General features: G+C 35.3%; 2 protein-coding genes across 9 annotated transcripts in view; one reads left to right on the top strand and one right to left on the bottom strand.

The window, feature by feature from the left end:
- Positions 1-3,387, bottom strand: part of LOC111454356 (hypersensitive-induced response protein 2-like) — a 6,629-nt gene extending 3,242 nt beyond the window's left edge. The window contains exons 1-2 of one of the 5 annotated variants that reach the window (XM_023095819.1): positions 3,304-3,337; positions 3,111-3,174 (exon numbers count right to left, since the gene is read on the bottom strand). The gene's annotated coding sequence lies outside the window, so the exon portion shown is untranslated. The other 4 variants (XM_023095820.1, XM_023095816.1, XM_023095818.1 and 1 more) reach the window with 4 other exon arrangements.
- Positions 3,388-11,440: 8,053 nt separating this feature from the next.
- Positions 11,441-20,558, top strand: part of LOC111454207 (protein FAM135B-like) — a 20,342-nt gene continuing 11,224 nt past the window's right edge. Inside the window, exons 1-9 of one of the 4 annotated variants that reach the window (XM_023095587.1) lie at positions 11,441-11,596; positions 11,809-12,135; positions 12,228-12,313; positions 13,064-13,218; positions 13,669-13,733; positions 13,874-14,059; positions 14,459-14,510; positions 19,380-19,610; positions 19,720-19,838. In XM_023095587.1, coding sequence (XP_022951355.1) covers positions 11,960-12,135; positions 12,228-12,313; positions 13,064-13,218; positions 13,669-13,733; positions 13,874-14,059; positions 14,459-14,510; positions 19,380-19,610; positions 19,720-19,838 — 1,070 coding nt within the window. In that variant the 5' untranslated portion in view covers positions 11,441-11,596; positions 11,809-11,959. Of the gene's footprint in view, positions 12,136-12,227; positions 12,314-13,063; positions 13,219-13,668; positions 13,734-13,873; positions 14,060-14,458; positions 14,511-19,379; positions 19,611-19,719; positions 19,839-20,558 lie in introns of those variants that run through there. The other 3 variants (XM_023095586.1, XM_023095585.1, XM_023095588.1) reach the window with 3 other exon arrangements.

Below are 20,558 nucleotides of genomic sequence, written 5' to 3'. Positions count from 1 at the left end.
GGGGGGGGGGGGGGGGGGGGGGGGAGGGCGTTGGCGATTTTCAGATTTATGACATCCGACAGAAGCTGGACATGAAGATGGAAAAATGTGAAGGACTTCTCATGTTGGAGAGGCTGGAACAGGAACAATGGAAGACACTTGGCTTGGAAGGCATAGGCACAACTGCATAGGTTAGGAAGAAATCTTTTCCTCGTCCTAATTGGCTGTGGTTTTAGCTGTTTTCCAACAGACTATACATGTAATACCGCTAAAAGTCCTAGGTTTACCGTCAAAACATTCCAGGCCTCCTTTTATTACCGCTGTTCTAGTAAGGGAGGACAAGGGCAGAGGAGAGAACTGTTGATTGAATTATAATGTGCTGATATTTAAGTTCCCAAGAAAATAGAACATTGTGGAACATGAAATTTACAAAACCATGTTCATGTAGGGAACTAGAAAAACAGATGTCCCTGCTTAATATTTTAGGAAATGCAGCACTTTGTACTGGATCATCTTTTTGAAACAAGAAAAGAAAACTTTTCAATGATATAGAAATTACCAAAAAATGCAATTAAAGTTCATCACAAACAGGGTTTCATTACTAAACAATTTGTGTAATTTGCACCAAAAAAGGTACCAAATTTAGCCTTTTCACCTACATCTCCCCATTTCTTTCCTTACGTACAAAAATTATTGAATCTTTTTTCCATCTTTAACTCCCATATTGCTTTAAAGAGATTTTCTCATACAATGTCCATCTACATCTTTTTTCAACAAACTCCTGCCATAGCATACGCTCTTTACTGAGTTGTTAAACACATTCAGGAGATTCAAAATCATTCAGTAGCAATTTGTCCTGAACTCCTTGTTGAACAGAATATGATTTTGGGAGAAATTTTTTCGGCATCTTCTCTGCTGCATTAAGAGCTTGTAAACGGCAAGTCCATAAGAAAACTTTCACCTTCTTTGGAACCTCCTTTCAAACCAATTTTCTAACCTTTCCTCTAAAAAATTTTCCTTTTTCATTAATTTCTACAAGTGGTCTTAATCTTAAATCTGTCAGCTTTCCAAGCAAAGCCTTGTAGACAAATTCCTCCTTTCAAGTTATATGCCATGAATTTATTTCTTTATCCTAAGACTCCTTTACATATCCTTCTTATCCTGTTGCCGTTCCAAAAACTCAGTAAAACAATTTTTTCATAGTCCATTTCTCAGTGCACTGATTATCCCAGGATGAGATAGTTGTCCCCATGCCTCGCCTCAAAGTTGAAAGCATCTCAACTGATAGTCTAACTTCAGAAAGTAACCACCATGAAATGGAAAAACTTGCATTTTTCATCACCTCACTCCCACCGGGAGGGGTCGTATTCAAATTTGCTTCAAACACCTTCACAGCAAAGCTCAGTCTTCTCCTTGGGAAATCTCAAAAGTCATTTAACCTGGAGAGCCTCGTTAAACTCCCTGATGTTTCTCATTCCCATACCCCCACTCCCACAGCCTCCACCAGACATTCTGTAATCTAATATATCATCTCACCAAACAAAATGCCTTTTGTATCTCGCCCAGACCCCTCATATTCCAGCTAAGTATCTTCATGGAAAATCCAGGAGAATAAATTCACTTGCGAATATACGTCTATGCAACTTATGAACTACAGAGCTAATAAAAACCTACTCCCAAAGTTTAACTGATAAAAATAAAATCAAAACAACTAAAGATGGATGTTAAAAATTCTGGAGGAGGTAAAGCTCTCCTTTGGGTCAGTTTCTTGGCGCATGTGAAGGAAAAACATAGTCTTATCCTCTTGATGTTAAAAGATCAAAACCTCCTAAATTATAAGCTCAGATTGAAATCAGAAACTTCATCTTCAAAAAAAAAAAAAAAAAAAAAAAATTCAAAGCCAAAGACACTATATCAAATCTTTAAAATTAGATGATCATAAGAGAATATTCATGTTAGATCCATATACAGCAGATGAATATGGAACTTCATCTTAAGGAAAAAAGTCAGCCCATAAAGCACCACTAGCCATTATATTATTAGATGTTATCATACGCCAATTTGCAATACGAAAAGAACTCAGCAGAAGCCTTATAGGTCACCGAGAGACTTGAAGAAAATAACGAATTATGTTCCCATAAACGCCCTAGAATCCAAAACTCTAATACAAATAGGAAATTCCTTGGATTATCTGTCGAATGGCTTCATAATTAAAACATATAACAACCAAAAAATTACAAATCTACACGAAAAAGGGAAGCCAAAACACAGTTAAAGCAAGGAGATGAACAAATATTGTAACATTGAAAAAAGACATAAATAATCCAGACAGATTCAAGAAACTTCTTTTGCAATCAAGAGAGAAGCATTCTTGCGGGAGAAAGTCAACGCATATGCTTAACAACGGGAAATGGTGCAGAAGATTGAAGCAACACTCACCAAAAATCACTACTAAATAAAGTCAGAAAAATCAGAAACTCAAGGTCTAAAACATCCCTTACCTTCTCAGTTGCAAGGCCCTGAAATGATTAACAAAAACAATAAATCCTTATAATTTTTCCTATGACGACTTCGAATTATGATGTGGTTGAAAAACAGTAGCGAGCACTGGTCCCACCACAAAGCCCACCAAAAAAAAAATTGATGGTAAGTATTAGAAGTAAAAGTAAACTCTAATTGATTGCTTATTGGGAAGATACAACAATAAATCCTTATTGATTGCTTTGAATTGGTCCAATAACTGAGATTTAGAAAAGCAAGCGCCACATATCATCCAAAAGGGCAATTGCTTCAATTTCATGATTTCACTTTGACAAATAATTCATCCAGCAAAAACAGAGTCCATTATCCATTGTTGCACAAGTAAACTCGTAAAACAGACAATTGCACCAAAAAAAAAAAAAATAGAGAAAAATAGATTCGAGAATCGAAACTGAAGCACATTTACAAACGAAGAGCGGATTTAACAACAAATATCAAAACCGAACCATCTGAAAGGAATAAGACCCTAATTCTTAGCCGGCGGTAAATTCATGAGTAAGAATCCAAGAAAAAAGCCGGAGATAACAAAAATTGAAGGAAAATACGGTAGGAAACGTAAAGGGAAAGGGATTGAAAGTTCTAACACTGACCTTAAAAGTGTTATGCTTCCCGGTGGGAGAATCGAAAAGGGAAAAGGATTGAGATTACGGAAATCTGCGAGGAAAGGGGAAAAAGAATGAACAACAACTGTGAAATGGATTCTTTAAAATGGGAATTGGAAAGGATTGCGTGGGAATGGAAGGAAGGCGAGAACAGAGATGCAACAGAAAACGAAGAACCGACACTTTCCCAAAGCTTATACTTTTCGTTCATTCCGTTGTGCGGCGAAAAGCTGGTTAGCGTGTTTTGATTTGGTCTTTTCCAGATAACGCACAAGGCAGGCCTCTCCACATTTTTTCAGTATTATTATAAATAAAATTATTTTAATATTATTTGGTAAAAGAATATCTAAGAATATAATACGTCATTATTTTCAATAATTTTATTATATTATTTAATTTTAAATAGTGTTGTTCACTATTTTATTTTTATTAAATTAAATTATTAAAATAATTTTAACTAATTTTATTTTAATTTAATTTTCTAGTTTATTTTTATAATAAATCTTAATAATTATCTTTAAATAAAGAATTTTAATAAAATTAATTGATTCAGATATAAATTCGTTGCATTCTATTTATTATTATTAATTATAATTATAATTTGAATTAATTAATTATATTTCAACCTAAAATACTTTTTTTTTTTCGTAATTTAAAATAATTATAAAAGAAAGAGAAATAATATTAAACAATTGATGCATAAAATATTAATAAAGTGAAACACTCTGTATTCTTGGTTAAATAAGTCGTGATTGATATTTGTTATATTTGAAATATTACAAAAATAATAATAATAATAATAAGAATATTATTATTATTATTATTATTATGTTCGACTCATATATTATTGATTTAATTAAAATATTACTAAAATGATATATTCACGAGTTTACCTCAAATGAATATTGATCGGTGATTAATATATTATCAATATACTTAAAATATTATTAAAAGAACGTCTAATATATTATTAATATATTTAAATATATATTCAAAATATTTAAAAAATTATATATTCATATTTTACTTGAAACAACCGGACTTTCAAATAGTAAGCAACTCCAAACCTCTCACGTCATGGACCTTCATCTAATTATTACCTGAAAATAGCAAGGAACTTGATTGAATATATAATACTCAGTAAGTAGCTAAGCTTGGACCCAGATCCACTACACGACACGCGGCCAGTAGATGCACGCAATCCGTGACTCATGCGTCTGAGCGACATGACGCAACCCGCTCGAGAACCTATGCGTGCCTCTAGCCTCCCTTGCACGTGCGTGACGCGTGTCTCCTCTTGGCTTACTCAGCGGCTCGATTGATGTCGCGGCTTCGTCTCGGCAGCTCCAACGATTTGAAAGCGGCGTAAACACTCGGGTTGGTATATTTGATATCGATACTTATAATTTTTACCCTCTCGGAACTGATTTTGACCTTATTAAAAGGATTTAAGGACAGTATAATTCTTGTTTTCTCAATTTAAGTTAAATTAAGTTAGGAATTGGAATTACTGAAGAAATTAGGTGAATATTTCTAATAGGGTGAAGCGTCTTTGCATAAGTGGCTCTAGTATTGATTTGGTTGGAAGAATTGCTTTATGTATGATGACACGTGCCAGTGGCCCTACACATGACGTTTGTGTGATATGTTTGATGATATGATTATGTGTCGCTATATGATACGTCATGATATGCCAAATAACATTATGGTACCAATGAAATGTTAAATTATGTTATGTGTCATGACGTACTATGATATGAATATGTTACGCCATGATATGTTATGACATGCCATGATGTGTTTTGAAATAAGGAATTTTACGATGCACAACCCCTTATCTATGATTTGAAAGTTATGTTATTAATGAAATTATGTATGCATTTTACTAATATAACATGTGAGGAATTGACGTTTATTTGCAATGAAAAATATGGGGTCTGATGCATAATTGAATGTTCACGTGCATCAGGATACTTTCCTTTTATGATGAGTACGAACCCATATACTATAACACTAAAATGACCCTCATGCTTAGAATGGTGCACGATGGTCATTGTTACCTCTAGGTGTTCGGTTACAGCTCAGATGAGCTAGCCCAACCAGCAGGTCTATGTCGGGTTTTCTGTCCTAAAACTCATAGTTTGTAAACAAAAATATATTATATTTTCAATAAAGTTATTATCGATGTTTATTCAGTAAAGATTGTTATTGAATAAAGTGAATTTTATGACTATTAATCTAAATCTAATAAACTAGAAACACTCTTGACTATAGTATGATTACTTGAACGTAGAGACATAAGAGTGGATCAAGTTCAAGTATATAGTCAAAATGATCCACAGTACAGGGATAAGGTTGAGTACCTTATTCTGGGGACACTATGGATGCGGCCCACTTTTATATATGTTATAAACAATGTGATCACTAAATTGTACATGCGGAGACATGTGAGTGGGGGCGTCCTATGCCATGAGTATTGCATAAGATCAGACCATGAAGAAAATCACTCTCACTTTATAATGTCGTTTACTGTTGAGGCTGATTTTTTCATTCGAGGGACCTAGGTAACTTGATCTTAATCCTGAGCTAACCATGAACTCCTATTTATTCGAAATTATCCTTAGATTTGCATGGGGTGAGAGTGGCTCGAGTTCACCGACTCAATAAGCCTCCCATTTTAGGGGTAAGCCTAGGTGAATAGCTGGGGACATAGGGTGCAAGATGGAATTATCTCCTACCCACTTTTAGGGATAGTAGAGAGGTTGTTCCTTTCAGTACTAACTCCAGGTCTTGAACAAGGGGCCCCACCCTCTCATTGACCTAAGAGAGATTCGGTTTACTGGTTTGACCACAAACCAATTGTTCATTAGAGGATCAGTGCGACATAAGGAACAAGAAGTAACTTCATGGGTAAAACGGTAAATTGACCCATCTCTAGTTATAAACAACCTGTGAAGGATCGACTTACTAATCATGGTTATATCAAATGAACAGATATTTATAGTGAGGAGAGTGCAACTACTAGGCTATAGTGGAGTGTCCTAGTAGTTAACGAATGTTGGTTAACAAGGTTAATCTCGGATCGTTGGAGCCTATGATCTATAGGTCTATTAGGTCCCTCTGCTAGCTCATATCGGACTAAACCATAGAACAATGTGACGAGTTATTTCGAATTCAAACTAGGGAATATGGCTAAATATATACGATATATTTAACCGCATTTTTGTTTTATTTACAAATTAAACAAAAAGAGAGAATCAGAAATATTTAAATAAGATTTAAATATTTAATTATGAATAGGCGTGTGATTGACATTTGAATTAATATTAAATATTAATTAAATTATTTAATTAATAATTTAATATTACTCTACTTTAAAATTAATTATTTAACTTAATTGTTGAATTAAAATGGAGAAAGTCAAAATGTTTACTTCCATGTAAAAATCCATGTTTGAATCTGGTGAAATTTTGAGTGAAGTGTGGAATTTTGGTTTAACGAAACTTACATTTGTCAAATAAACCCCACAAATTTGAGTGGAATTTTGAATGTCAAAATCTGGTAATCTCAGATTTGCATGAACATGCAAATATGACTCTATAAATAAAGTGATCAAGTTACATGGATAGGCTGGTTGTAAAAACAGTGAGAAAATCCCTCACAAACTCTCTCTTCACATATACTAAATCCCTTCCAAGTTTAGTCACTCACCGAATTCGACAATCTCATTTTAAGGCCGGAGAATAGTAGAGAAGACACTAGTGGTGGTTCGAAACCGATTTGTGGGAAAAAAGGAATTTGAACTACAAAAGGTTAGTACTCTAACTCCTTGAGTTTTAATGCTTATGAACATGCGAGCTAATTTAGTATAATTGATGTACTTAGAGTGCCTAAGATCCAAATTGCTTCCGCATGTGTTATATTAACACCATCAATTGATATCGGAGCAAGTTTTAGGCAATTTATCTACATTAATTTGAGCATGAGTTGTTACCATTTCATGAATGAAAATGGTGGAGGTTTATGGTTTTGGCATTTTTTTTATGCTCCCATTTGATACCATTATTGTAATTGGCCTAATGTGTATGAAAAAGTTATGTAATTTTTATGAAGTCATTAGAGTTCATTTTAGGTTGTAATTGATCGATAATGGAAATGATGGCAAGCTAAACCGAAGAAGAAGGAAGAATTTTTGCTTCCTGATCCAACCCGGCCTGTGGCAGGCTTGAGGGAGTGGATCGTGTTATTTTTTAATTATTAATATAATAATTTAGTTAATTGATGGTTTTAAAATGCCAAAACTAGTCCATTCTAGTGTGTTTAATTAATTATGCATCGTGAATGTATGTTTTAATTAAATAGAAAATGTATAAAGTATGTCATATAGATTTAAAATCCCACCATAGGCTAAGCATGTTTCATGCATTACTAAGTATGTTATAAACGTTATAATGTATAGTATGCATATTTAGGATTCCATGAGTGATAGATATAAATTGTTATATTATTGCATGAAATGGATGATTATATAATTGTTATATAAAGCATGTTATAGGTTATTTTCAACGTCATAAAATGGGATAAATATTAAAATCGATAATAAGTGCATGCTCATTTAGGGTTAAGAACCAACACGATCAATTTTTATGGTTAAAATAGGTCGATGCCTTGTAAAATTGCAGTCACAACGAAGCTCACCTGACACGATCTTGTCTAAGGCTGAAGGTACTTAAGTTGACGGTTTACGGAACACCTGCTACCTGAAGATCAGGCTAATACTTGAGCTTAGTTAGCCCAGTTTGATGAGCATGCATGAGTGATGTAAGTTTTTTTTTTTTTGGAAAATTCACGTAGACTTAGGTTATATTTAATTAACCAGAATATACCTAAGTAACGAGTATACCCAACCGTCTAAAATACTTAGTGAGAGGAAAAAGGTATATGAGATACATCGTTTTCTTTTTTACGCTTTATGGAAAATTCATACTGTGGGATTCATGCTCGGTCTCATGTCGCTCTGGGAGCGGCCTTCATTCGAAAGGTATTTGCATGAGTCAACAACAAGGTGAATAGAGGAAGTAACGTGTATATGAACACACAATATGCATGAGGTCCCTATAACTTTATCTTTAAATCATTTTTATGACACAACCTTATACATCATCCACACATTATCCTAGGTAACATGCATACATCGGCCTTCATACATTCATCATCATTAACATCTATTAGGATTATGTCTTAGAGAACTCATTGTCATAATGCATCTTCGTATTTAATACATGCACATCATCTTAATATGAAATATTATCATATTAAGTCATCTCACATCATCATCATCTCAATTATCATATACATCATCATATAACATATAATATAAACGATACGTGCAATGACCACTAGGCACGTGTCATCATACATGAGACAAGTCTTCCGATCGAGTCGATAGTAAGCCACTTATGCGATTGGCCTTAGCCGACGTTCTATCCTACTTCCAAGATTGGCTTGACTTGTCCCTCGAAGTTTGTAACGACCTACAAGGAGGTATTCCACTATATTAAGAACTTCCGTCTAATTCTCGAAGAAAAGTAGAGAATGGAAGGGAAAAACTAACAAAGCCTATTAGAGGAGTGATGCAAATCATTGAACAACCCACTTTCAAATCAAGTTCAAAGAGTTGTCGATAAAAATTGCAGATCCTAATTGTTAGACGAACACGACTCTCCACAATGGTATGATATTGTCAGCATAAGCTTTCATGACTTTGCTTTGGGTTTTCCCAGAAGCCTCAAACTAATGGAGTTAGTATTCCTCACTTATAAACCCATGATCATCCCCTAAATTAGCCGATGCGGGGACTTTCATCATCCAACTCTAATCACTCACACATTTTCATTTTAAGGTACTTTTTGGACGTGAGAGGGAAAAAAAGAGAGAAGTTAGGTGGGGAGAGTTCCGAACTTTTGAGTGGAGAGAAAATACGTCATATTTTATTTATCACTATTATTTTTTTTACCGTTGTTACATCCAGGCTATACATCACATCATAGCATCTTGAGACTATTTATAACAATCGTAAATTCGAGGAAGTAAAGTAGCTCTTTTAAGATAATGTCATGACAATAATTTTTTTTTAGAAGTCACGATTGCGTGAGATTAAATTTAAACTTATTTTGATTTTATTTTATAATAGGTTGATAAAAGAGATTTAAATATATGATCTCTCAGTCGAATATGTATTTATGACCTTTATAAAAAGTAGCTTTTGAATCCCGAGTTAATATTTTAATATATATATATATATATATATATATATATATTTTGCACGAATTTCTATATGGTTGAAAAACTTGCATTCCCCCGACATTTTTTTGTTAAATTATTGAATATTTATTAATTTATTTATGAATTATTATTTGATTATATGTATAATTATTATTTTGAAGAAAAGTGAAGAAGTGACAAATTCTTTTGCAAGACAAGATAATGACTATAAGAAAATGATCACCGAAAGAGAATTGTTTTCTTTTGCCCAAAAAAGAAAAACATTTGTTTTTATGTGTTTTATTCTCTACAATTATTCCATCTATTATTGAATTGAAAATTGGCGGTCAGTTCGAGAGACGGATATTAGAGAGATTTTGAAGAGAGCGAGAACCATCGAAGTTCATTAGGTCAATAACGATGATATGTATAATTGTAAAGTGTATTTTAAATTTGTATTTAATAGTTATTATTCAATAAATACCCGGTGTATATGGGTTGGGAAAATCTTTTGGACCAATCTAAAATTTTAGGTTAGTTGGGTTGGTGACCCGAGCAACCCGAATAGAGTTTACAATCCAACTCAACTCGTTCACACGCATATTACATTAATAACATTAATAGCTAAAATCTCATAATTCTCACCGTGCATCACTAATATCAATTATAAACGTCAAATATTTGATAAGTTGATCCGAAATTATTTGTTAAATTGACTTCTTCTCCTGTGTAGATTTAAAGGGAGTGAGAGTAAATTATGACCACAAACTCTTTAGGGTATTTGAACAATTGAAATACCCACAAAATTACTGTAAAATACAGATTTTTACCGATTTTGAAGGAATGAAATTGAGATATCAAATTCAGACATATACCATCTATAAGTTTCAAGCAATTCTTGTGGTAGATTGCATTTGACCCTTCAATCAAACTTCGTAATTAAACCTTAATTAAGTTCGAATGTGGAATGACTCAATCTAGAATAAAGTTCCAAATCTTTCATCTAGATCGATAATTTAGCCTTATTTGATCCGAATTTTATATGAGCAAGTGTTAATTTATTTGATTCAAGGATTTTTGCTTTAACAAAAACTTAGATCTTTCGAGAAATGATTAGGATTGTCTTTTCAGACACTCAAACAAAAATTTAATAGTTTACTAAAAGTTGCCATAGGTTTTCACTAATTTAAGTCGTAGGAGCCGATTACAACAATTAACAAAATACATAAAACTGATTTCAATGTTTAAAAAATTAAAGCGTGTTCGGTAACATACTTCCCAAGTGGTTTGTGAACTTTTCACTCAAGAGAATGTCTAAAAATCAGCAATTTCTACTCGGCCTTTATCTTTTCTTAAGTTCACTTTTGGTTATCTCGGTAAGGATTTGATATCTTTATTTCCTTTTCAACAATTTTTTTCTACGGTCGTAACGTCTTTCTACCAGATTATGGGTCTCTTTATTAGCTCCTAGTTATGGAATGTAGGTAGCGGTTATTGTCGGATTAAATAGAAAAGAAGTAAGCCTCTATTTTTCATTAGGAGTTAATGGGTATTTATATACGTCGTGTCTTTAATATGGAAATTAGAGGCTCGGGGGCCATTCCCTATATCTTTTATATAGAAATTAGAAGCTAAGGGGCCGACTCGTACCCATAAGAACCTGATCCCACGAGAAGTTGAGTAAAAGGATGCCGAATTGGTGTATTGGGATATTTGATTTTTTACAAATATAAATATAAATATAAATATAAATATAAATATAAATATATATATATAGATATTTATAATATTAAAATGAAAAAGCGTGAAATTTGGTTAATTGGGAATTTTAAAATTTAAAAAACAAATCTGCAGGTTTCAAGATTTGCGGCTGGAGTCACGGAGGGAGCGTGGCTGTGGCTCGGCGAATGGCCCACCAAGGATGACAAAATTCTCGCTTCCAAACAAAACAATTATGGGAGCTGCGGGAGCAGCTTCAGACTCCGGCTCACGCATGCGCCCCAGTTGGCTAACCCAATTCCTCTCAATACGACGTCGTTCTCCTCTTCTACCCATTTCTCCCTCGCTTTGACCGACATTCCTCCTCTATATTCGGATCTCTTTGGCTTCTCCAATTTCCCTCCCGCTCCTTCATTCCCTCCGGCCATCCACGGAACGCGGCGGCGGCTTGCACCAGTGATCTCACTTAATCCTCCAAAACTTGTTCATCGGTGAGCGATCTGGCGATAGATCCGAGGATCTGGAGCTTTTTCGCCGGATAAACTAGAGCTTTGAGTCGTATCTACTTCTTTATTTTATTTCTTTTTATCGATGATCCCGTAACTCTTGACTGAACTGGAATTTGGATAATCGGTGATTGCTTCGAAGCTTGTATCTTCTATTTATCCCCCATTTTACCTAAGGTTTTCAATTCTGAAGGGAGGCTCGTGAAGTGAACAAGAAATCTATCTTGTATTGGGCGGAGTGATAGGAAGCTAGGAAAATGTTGGGGGTGGGGGGTTTATTTTTGTTGGGTTTGATCGTATGTAGCACTTGACGACCAGGGATGCAAACCTTGCACTAGCGGGCCACGCATGTTCCATAATTTAGGGTGGTTCATTGGTCTAAATTATCAAGTGCGGTCGGTGAAGAAGCTGCCTGATGCAAAGCCACGTTTGGCCAAAGTTAAGCCAGTGGCTATGTTGGATACTGTACAGGAAATTGCTATTTACATTCATAGGTTTCACAATCTCGACCTTTTCCAGCAAGGGTTTGTGCATTTCCATTCTTTGATGATTTTTATACCTATTGTTGTGGTGCATTTAAGTAGCAGCTACTTATTATCGACTATTTCTCCAATAGATGGTACCAAATTAAGCTTACCATGAGATGGGAAGACGGCGAGTATACTTCCGTTGGAACACCAGCTAGAGTTGTTCAGTATGAAGGTACTTCCGCAATTGTCTTAATTGATCAGTTTATGAATGTCTGCTAACGAGCATACTTGCGTCGGTAAGGTTACTGTTAGACAAGTACTAGTCAGAACCTATACAGTTTAGGAGCGATTGTCTGCTAAGAAGCATAACTAAGATTGCTATTAGACAAGTTCATAAAGTTTAGGAGCTAAATAGTTTAGACATCAAAATTGTAATAGCCTATCTTATTTTAGTTGTAAACTTGGCTAATTGGTTAAAATCCTCCCACCTCCTTTTCTTTCACTTTCTTTAGAACGAGACTTGGTGAAGTTCTTATTTATGCATAAGTTCAAGATCCTCCTTTGGAATAAAATCCTGGAATACTTTAAGTTACCTTCAATAGCGTCTTAAGATTTATTTATTATTTTTAAAAACTCTCCTGTAAAAACCATCGGGTAGGTGATTTACTGGCACTTCTGATTGGACACGCAACATTTCGCATCCCCATAGATGTACATTTCTTGAGATTTTAAAGATAACTTGTTATTTTGGGGAATGATTGTATTTTTCTATTTAAATCAATGACGCATGGAACACTGTATTGTGATTTTTGGCAGTAATGTCAACAGCGTGAACATGAAATAGGTGGGGAAACTAAATTGGCCTAGTTCACTGAGCACTGGTTTTAGGTCTTGAGTGTTTAGTGCTGACCTTTTATGATTGTGCTTTGCTAGCAATGTCTTATTGCTACTAAATAACTTATCAAATTTGCACATGATGCAGCTCCAGATCTGGGATCCGGTAATAGTTATGGCGTATGGAAGATTGATGATACTGACAACAGTTTCTCTACACAACCTTTCAAGATCAAGTACGCAAGGCAGGATATACTTCTGTCCATTATGATTTCATTCAATTTTCCCCTTGCGAAGTATGAGGTAGGAATTTCTCTCCACTTACTCCCTTCCTCCTCCTCCTCCAATTCCTCCTCCAATTCCTCCTCTTTCACCCAAGGAAAAGTAGGCCTGTCCTCATTAGTGTATTCTATCCTTCTAATAATTATGAAGTTTGTAATCTATTATTGTTTATCTGCTCCCAATGAAGTAACCATATTTGAAGTCCCTTTTAGTGTAAAAACTTGCTCATTCAATTACGATAAGAAAAAAAATCTGTAGTTTGGAAGCATATCTTGCCAGGGAAAAGTGAACAGAATAGTGTACTTTTTTCTTTAAGATTTTGTAAGAATTCATGTGTTGGGAATTGTTGAACACTGTTTTCTTACGAGGAATAAGAATGGACATGCAGTAAATTAGATGATATATCTTTTCAGAGCTACATATCTTTTCTTTTGTGGTTAGAAGATAATTGATCTGGACCAAAAATTGCAGGCTCCATCCACTTCAGCCGTTATTTTGAAGTTTGAGCTTATGCATGCTCCAATATTGGAGGCTGGGTGAGTTGACATAAAATGCATGATTTGGTTCTTGCTCATCTAGTTAAGGTCAAATCATAAAGCCATTTTTATTATCTTGAATTAAAATAGTTCTATAATAAATAATTGGATACCTGTAATGATGGATGTGCACCATATAGACCAGAATTGCAGGCCTCTCTGGATGCTTCTTCTGCTGCAGTACATGAATTCCGAATTCCTCCCAAAGCTCTAGCAGGGCTACATTCGTATTGTCCCGTACATTTTGATGTATTTCACGCAGTGCTTGTTGATGTCAGCGTACACATTTGCTTACTACGTTCCTATACCCCCGAAAAGAGATCCAGGTTTGTGATATGATCTTGACATTTATCAACTTTAGTTAGAAATGCTGTCTCATCCTTGTAACCTCTTTGGGGTTTGTATTGGTGCATGTGCAGAGAAATTATTTAAAATTCTTGGGTGGGTATGTGGTCTCACTACTATGTAAGCTGAGTTTCAAGTATTGAACATGTAACCTCTTTGGGGCTTGTATTGGTGCATGTGCAGTAAAATTATTTAATATTTTTGGGTGGGTAGGGGGTCTCACTACTATGTAAGCTGAGTTTCAAGTATTGAACAAGTTATTGGTGCATGTGCAGTAAAATTATTTAATATTCTTGGGTGGGTAGGGGGTCTCACTACTATGTAAGCTGAGTTTCAAGTATTGAACAAGTTAACTAACCTAGTCCAATCATCTATTCCAGTGATCCACGCAAGGAAAATCTTGCTGCTAGACACTTTGATGCACGAAATCAGGTATACAACTGATTCTTCAACTCTTTTGTTTGGATCCTAGCCCTTGCTTGGGGTCAATGTGATTTTGTTGAAATGTACATGGTTTCGATCCTTCTTCCTATTTCATTTTTGTAAATTTAAATTCTGCTAGGTTCTATTATTTGTCACGATCACAACAGTTCTTCATTAAATTCTGCTTGAGGATAAAAGATTGTATTTGTAGTTATATGGTCATTAACCTTCTTATTTTCTTCACATTGTGTTTATTGCTAACATCAGATTGTAAGTTTCAGAACCTACCTGAATAGCAAGAAAGATAAGCGTTGTTACTAATATTAATCTTGAATTCACTTGACGGAAGTCTTCATTTTAGACTTGCAATCACCATCTTTTTTTTTTCTTATATTAGGCAATTATAAGATTATTCAAATCGGAGCAGAATATAATTTCTTTTGGATTGAAAACCATAGTTGCAGTGAGAAAAAGGGAAATACAAAAGGGCATGAAAACCAGCTCAATTGAAAGATTTAAACCGAACTAAATTAATTTTACAACAAAGAGTTCCAATAAAACGTAACAAGACTTGAGTATGCAAACTAGTAGCTCAAAATTGTATGATGAAATTTCTTAAACCTAAATCTATAAAAAAATGTAACAGCGGCAAGTTTAAGAAGGAAAAACTTGTCTAAACTATCAACCTCTCATGTAAAGACTTGCTAAGTCAATGATTTAACTTTCTTGGATATTTTCGATAAGAGAAGAGTGATTGGGAAGGTAGGGATCACACAGAAGAAGGGAAAATAAATTTACAAGAAACCCATTTGAAGAATGGAGGATCCAAGTAATAAATATCCCTTCTCATATAAAATACCTCGTAATAGAGTCAAATGACGGAGTCAAAACCCATAACATCCCTTGTCTCTCGCTTCGACAAAAGTAGGCAAAATCCATGATAAAAAAGAAGAATTACTCAAAGAAGAAAGGATAATAGAAACTACAAAATGCAAACCTCATTCGAGAACATAACTCATTTCATTTTAAACCGTACAGTTAAATACATATGCACATGATACCCTCAACCAATAATAGAAAAATTATAATAAAGGACAAAAGACTAATAAACTCTTGCTTACGTACATATATTTTATAACACTCCCCTCAAATTAGAACATATGTGTTAATCATGTCTAGCTTGCAACAAAGGACTCCATTTCATCCGAAGGATTAGGAAATACATTTCCAATTGGTCATGAGAATAGGTAAACAATAATTACAAAGTAAAGAGATGCACATAGATTTGGGACCTTGTTCCTTATCTGGGAAGGTACGATAGTTGCGTTCTAACCTAATCAACTTTCTTAGTCTGTTTGGGTTTTTCTTTGAGGTATGTGACTTTCAGGTTGCTAGACACGGAGATTATCGGGAGATGACTGAGGAGTTCCTTCTCCATTTGTTGTTTCGGGAGAAGGAGAGATTCTTGCCCCAAGTTGGAGGATGTGCATTGTTTTGGGGTCTTTTGGGGAGAGGAGCAATAAAACCTTTATAACAGTAGAGAGGGACTCTATTGATGTTTAATCCCTCATTAGGTTTCACATTTCTTAGGGTGTGAGTGAGGAAAATTTTCTATTAATTATTTGTCAAATATCATTTTACTTGAGTAGAGTTACTCTCTTTGGTGAGGCTCCCTTTTAACGGAGCAACAAACCATTGGATTGACCGTGATTGTAATTACCCATGATATTTAGTAGCTTTCTTTCTTGCTATAGGTGAAGTGTGATGTCTCACATTGGTTGGGGAGGAGAACAAACCACCATTTATAAGGGTGTGGAAACCTTCCCCCAGCAGACGCGTTTTAAAGCCTTAAGGGCAAGCCCGAAAGGGAAAGCCCAAAGAGGACAATATCTGCTAGCGGTGGATCTGGGTTGTTACAAATGGTATCAGAGCCAGACATCGGACGATGTGCCAGCCTTCTCGCTGTTCCTCGAAGGGGGGTAAACATGAGGCGGTGTGCCAGTAAGGACGCTGGACCCCAAAGGGGGGGTGGATTTGGGGGCGGTTCCACACCGATTGGAGGAAGGAAAGAGTGCCAGCGAGGACGCTGGCCCCGAAGGGGGGTGGATTGTGATGTCCCACATTGGTTGGGGAGGAGAACAAACCACCATTTATAAGGGTGTGGAAACCTTCCCCTAGCAGATGCGTTTTAAAGCCTTGAGGGCAAGCTCGAAAGGGAAAGCCCAAAGGGGACAATATCTGCTAGCGGTGGATCTGGGTCGTTACATGAAGTATTAGATTCAAGTGTTGAGGATATTTAGTCCTGAATTATGGTTTACCATAGGTATCATATTTGACCCTTTATTATAGGCAAATATCTTGTATGATATTTAGCCTTCCATTACGGTTTACCATAGGTATCATATTTGACATTTTATTATAGGCAAATATCTTGTATCCATTTATTGCTCACTCCATTTCATTTGTAATTTATTTGATTCCGTAAATGATTATAAATAGAGAACTTTCACCACCATTTTAGCAAATATTCTATTCTATTATTGTATCATGCTAGACAAAATGAGACAAGCCTACAAAGGAGGATGATGACAAGTGGTCATAAGAGACAAAAGAAGAAACCAGGAAAGCTAAAGTACATTTACCTTTATGAAGAGTGATAGGGAGCTTATCACTTGGACCAAAAGAGATGGCATGGGGGAGGGTGTATGAGAAACAACTATATAGATAAGGAGATCATCCTTCCCTAGACTTAGTCCGAAAATGATGAAGTGAAGGGTTTGTTCACAGATTTGGGGCCTAATTTTGTTACATGAGGACGAATATCCTGAATAGAATAAGTGAAACCAAATATTTTTGACTTGATAAGAAAGGAAGGTTTCGTCAAATATACATAACAAGGGTCTCACCTTTAAGACTAGATGAAGGCATGCAATTAATCAAGAATCAAACGGGGGCAATTTTATCAACCCAAAGATGCATTTAAACATGCATTTGAGAGAATAAGGCTCCAACTGTTTCTAGAAGATGCCCTTTCTTTCGTTCAACAGTGTCATTTTGCTATGAAATATTAGCACAAGATGATTGATGGATATTTTCATGCTTACATTTGTACGACCCAACGACATGAGAGAAGTACTCCCGTGCTTGAACATCAATTGCAATGATTCGATAGACGACATGTCTATTTGATTGATCCTCTCTTCGTGACAGTGTCTAGATTGTTATGCCTTTCGTGTGGATCAGAACTTACCCACAAGGAATTTCGCTATCTTAGGACCGTTGTAGTTACGGCCGCCGTTCAATGGGGCTTCGGTCACCAACCACTGTTTCGGGCGGTGGTACTCCACTACATTCTTGCTTCTCAAAACCTTGAGAGAAATATCAAATTGAGTATAGATTTCAACATTAAAACGTAAGTGAGTGTAAGAATGCAACTCAGGGTGGTTCTTCATGAAATATAACTGAGTCTTATGAGGTAAAAAATATCATTTAATTTTAGACACAATTGGATAAGGACCCCAAATATCCAAATGAACCAATTTGGGAGGAGCACTTGCTGGTCTATCAATTTCAGGGGAGATGATGGAATTTGGAAAATAGACACGAGTCCAATTTAATGACAAATTTTGGAACTAGGGGCAAAGCTTTCTTCATGAGAGATGGATGACCTAAACGACAATGTGCATCAAAAGGAGAAACAACCATGGAACAAACAACGCCTTTTGGTGCTTGATGAGAAAAAATGTTAAGTCCTCCAGAATCGTGTCTTCTATCCATATAATTCCATCGCAAGATATGGGAAGTTAAGGTAAATGTAGATAGAGGACAAATAAAGAGATGGGGTGAGATTTATTGTTCTATATCTAAGACGGGAAGATATCGATCCATTTTCTAAAGTAATGTTAAAGCATGTAGATGACAAAAGAGGGGGAATAAATTGGAATTTCTTGCATTATCAACAACACTTGTCTATGACCCATTTGGTATAGGATGACAAAAGACGAGGATTTGTGACAAGTGAGCCAACAATGGTTGTAACGGGGGCAAGTGTAGATGATGATGATACGTCCAATGACTTGCTATACCAAATGGTTATAACAGGGGCAATTGTATAGCTTGAATTTAGTAAGCTCATCTACAACATCAACAATGACTTACTAGATGGATCATGGATGGATTGGTGGTCGATTGAACTACATCAGATATTACCAAATGCAATCTAAATCCATGAAATAGAACCAAATGATCACACAACCTTTAGAAAACAATATCTGAATCGAGTTTGCAAAAACCTTGATTCTTTTTTGAAGAGGTTTCAAACTCGATCCATTTCTGACAAAAATTATCACATAGCTACGTTGGATTTACTAGAAAAAGCAGATCATCGTGTGCAGTGATAACTCATGTGCTGGTGTGTAGGATTGGGCATGTTGGCTTGTTGTGCACAAGGCCACATATGACTACTTTGCTGGCTGAATTCTGGGGTTTTGCTAATAGTGGGCAGGCTTCCTCTTGATTTGGGTGGTGACGGAAGATGAAAAAGGTTGTGTTCCAAACCCCTAACGTTCCACAAAACCCTAATTGCTCACAAAATCTTAATTGCCTTGGGGAAAAATCTAATCGTTTGATACCATGTTGATGTGAGACCAAATATAGGAGAATAACTCCTCTCATTGTCTACACTAAGAGTAAAATATATATGGGCATGCAAGGCTTTTTAGTAAAATTACAATAAAGAACAAGAAACAACTATTTATGCATGTATACAATTACTGTAATGTTGTGCTTCCACACTCTTTATAATTAAAATGATGCTTTTGTTATTGGTTTTAGAGAAATTATCTTCTGATGCTGACTGTTGGATTGGTATTGATTCAGGCAGGGGCATCACGGGACGAGGTCACACTTATTAAAGCATTATTGACTGCTCGTGATATACTGCTTGAGGAGTTTCAAAATCTTAGCAAAGCTATAGACCAATCCTTTGATTTTACTGATTTTATGTCTAGAATAGATGATACGAAGTATATTGGTGTTTTGATGCCTTCAAAAATGGATAACGTAAAGGGTGAAGTTTCAAGACAAGGCAAGCCACAAAACGGCCTTGAGGTCCATGCTTTATTTCAAACTGTATATTTCTTTTTTTCTTTCTGTTTCCTCACAAATTAAACTTTGTTTTTGTGATTCTTCTTCTTTGGCCATTTGTTTATTTTACCAGAGGACTAACAGTGGTGACCGATTGCACCAATCAAAAACAGGAAGTCACATGTCACACTGTTTTCACTCGCTGGGTGATCAACTTTTATATTTATGGAGCACATTTTTGAAGTTCCATAGGTACTTCTTTACTTCATATTGAACTGCTCACGATTTTTTTATTTATTTATAAATTATCTCCTCTGGGAGGGGGTTCTCTTTTCCCTGTGCCCCTAGTTTGTATCTTCTTTGTTCTTTGCTAATGCATATATGTTTCTTATAAATAAGAAAAAACACACATGGCAGAATTCCCATATAAAAACTTTGATCTTCTTTGTGAAGCTTACAAGTACCTCAAGACAGGGACATTTTCTTTTGATTCCTCGTACTAAGATCCAAGTTCCGTTGGCCAGCCTAAAACGTAGTTGAGGCATTTTCCACTTTGGAAATGTATCTACTGTAAAAAAAGGTTTTTCTCCTTCATAATGTGCTTCCATGGACCTTTTGAGGATTTTATAGATGAAAAACCCGGTCTGTTACCAAGTGAGTTGTACCGTATTTAGTAGATATAATCCTCCTCTATAAAGTGCCTCTTTCGTTATGGAACTGGTAGATCCATTTTGCTAAAATGGTACAAGTTCTTTGCTTCGAAGTTAGAACCATATTTAGTAGCTTTGTGTGGAATGTTAGGAGGGAAGAAATAAACGATTCCCAACTCCTAGAAAAGAAAAAAAAAAAGTGGCTACATGGGAAACGTAATTCTTACTGCTTGTTGTCTATTCTTATCAAAAAAAGAAAAGAAAAAAAAAAAAAAAAAAAAAAAAAAAAAAAAAAAAAAAAAAAAAAAAAAAAAAAAAAAAA

The sequence above is a fragment of the Cucurbita moschata genome, unplaced genomic scaffold, assembly GCF_002738365.1.
Source record: "Cucurbita moschata cultivar Rifu unplaced genomic scaffold, Cmos_1.0 Cmo_Scf00016, whole genome shotgun sequence".
Taxonomy (NCBI): domain Eukaryota; kingdom Viridiplantae; phylum Streptophyta; class Magnoliopsida; order Cucurbitales; family Cucurbitaceae; genus Cucurbita; species Cucurbita moschata.
Note: the sequence above shows the minus strand (reverse complement) of the source record. Positions and strands in the feature narration are given on the sequence as shown.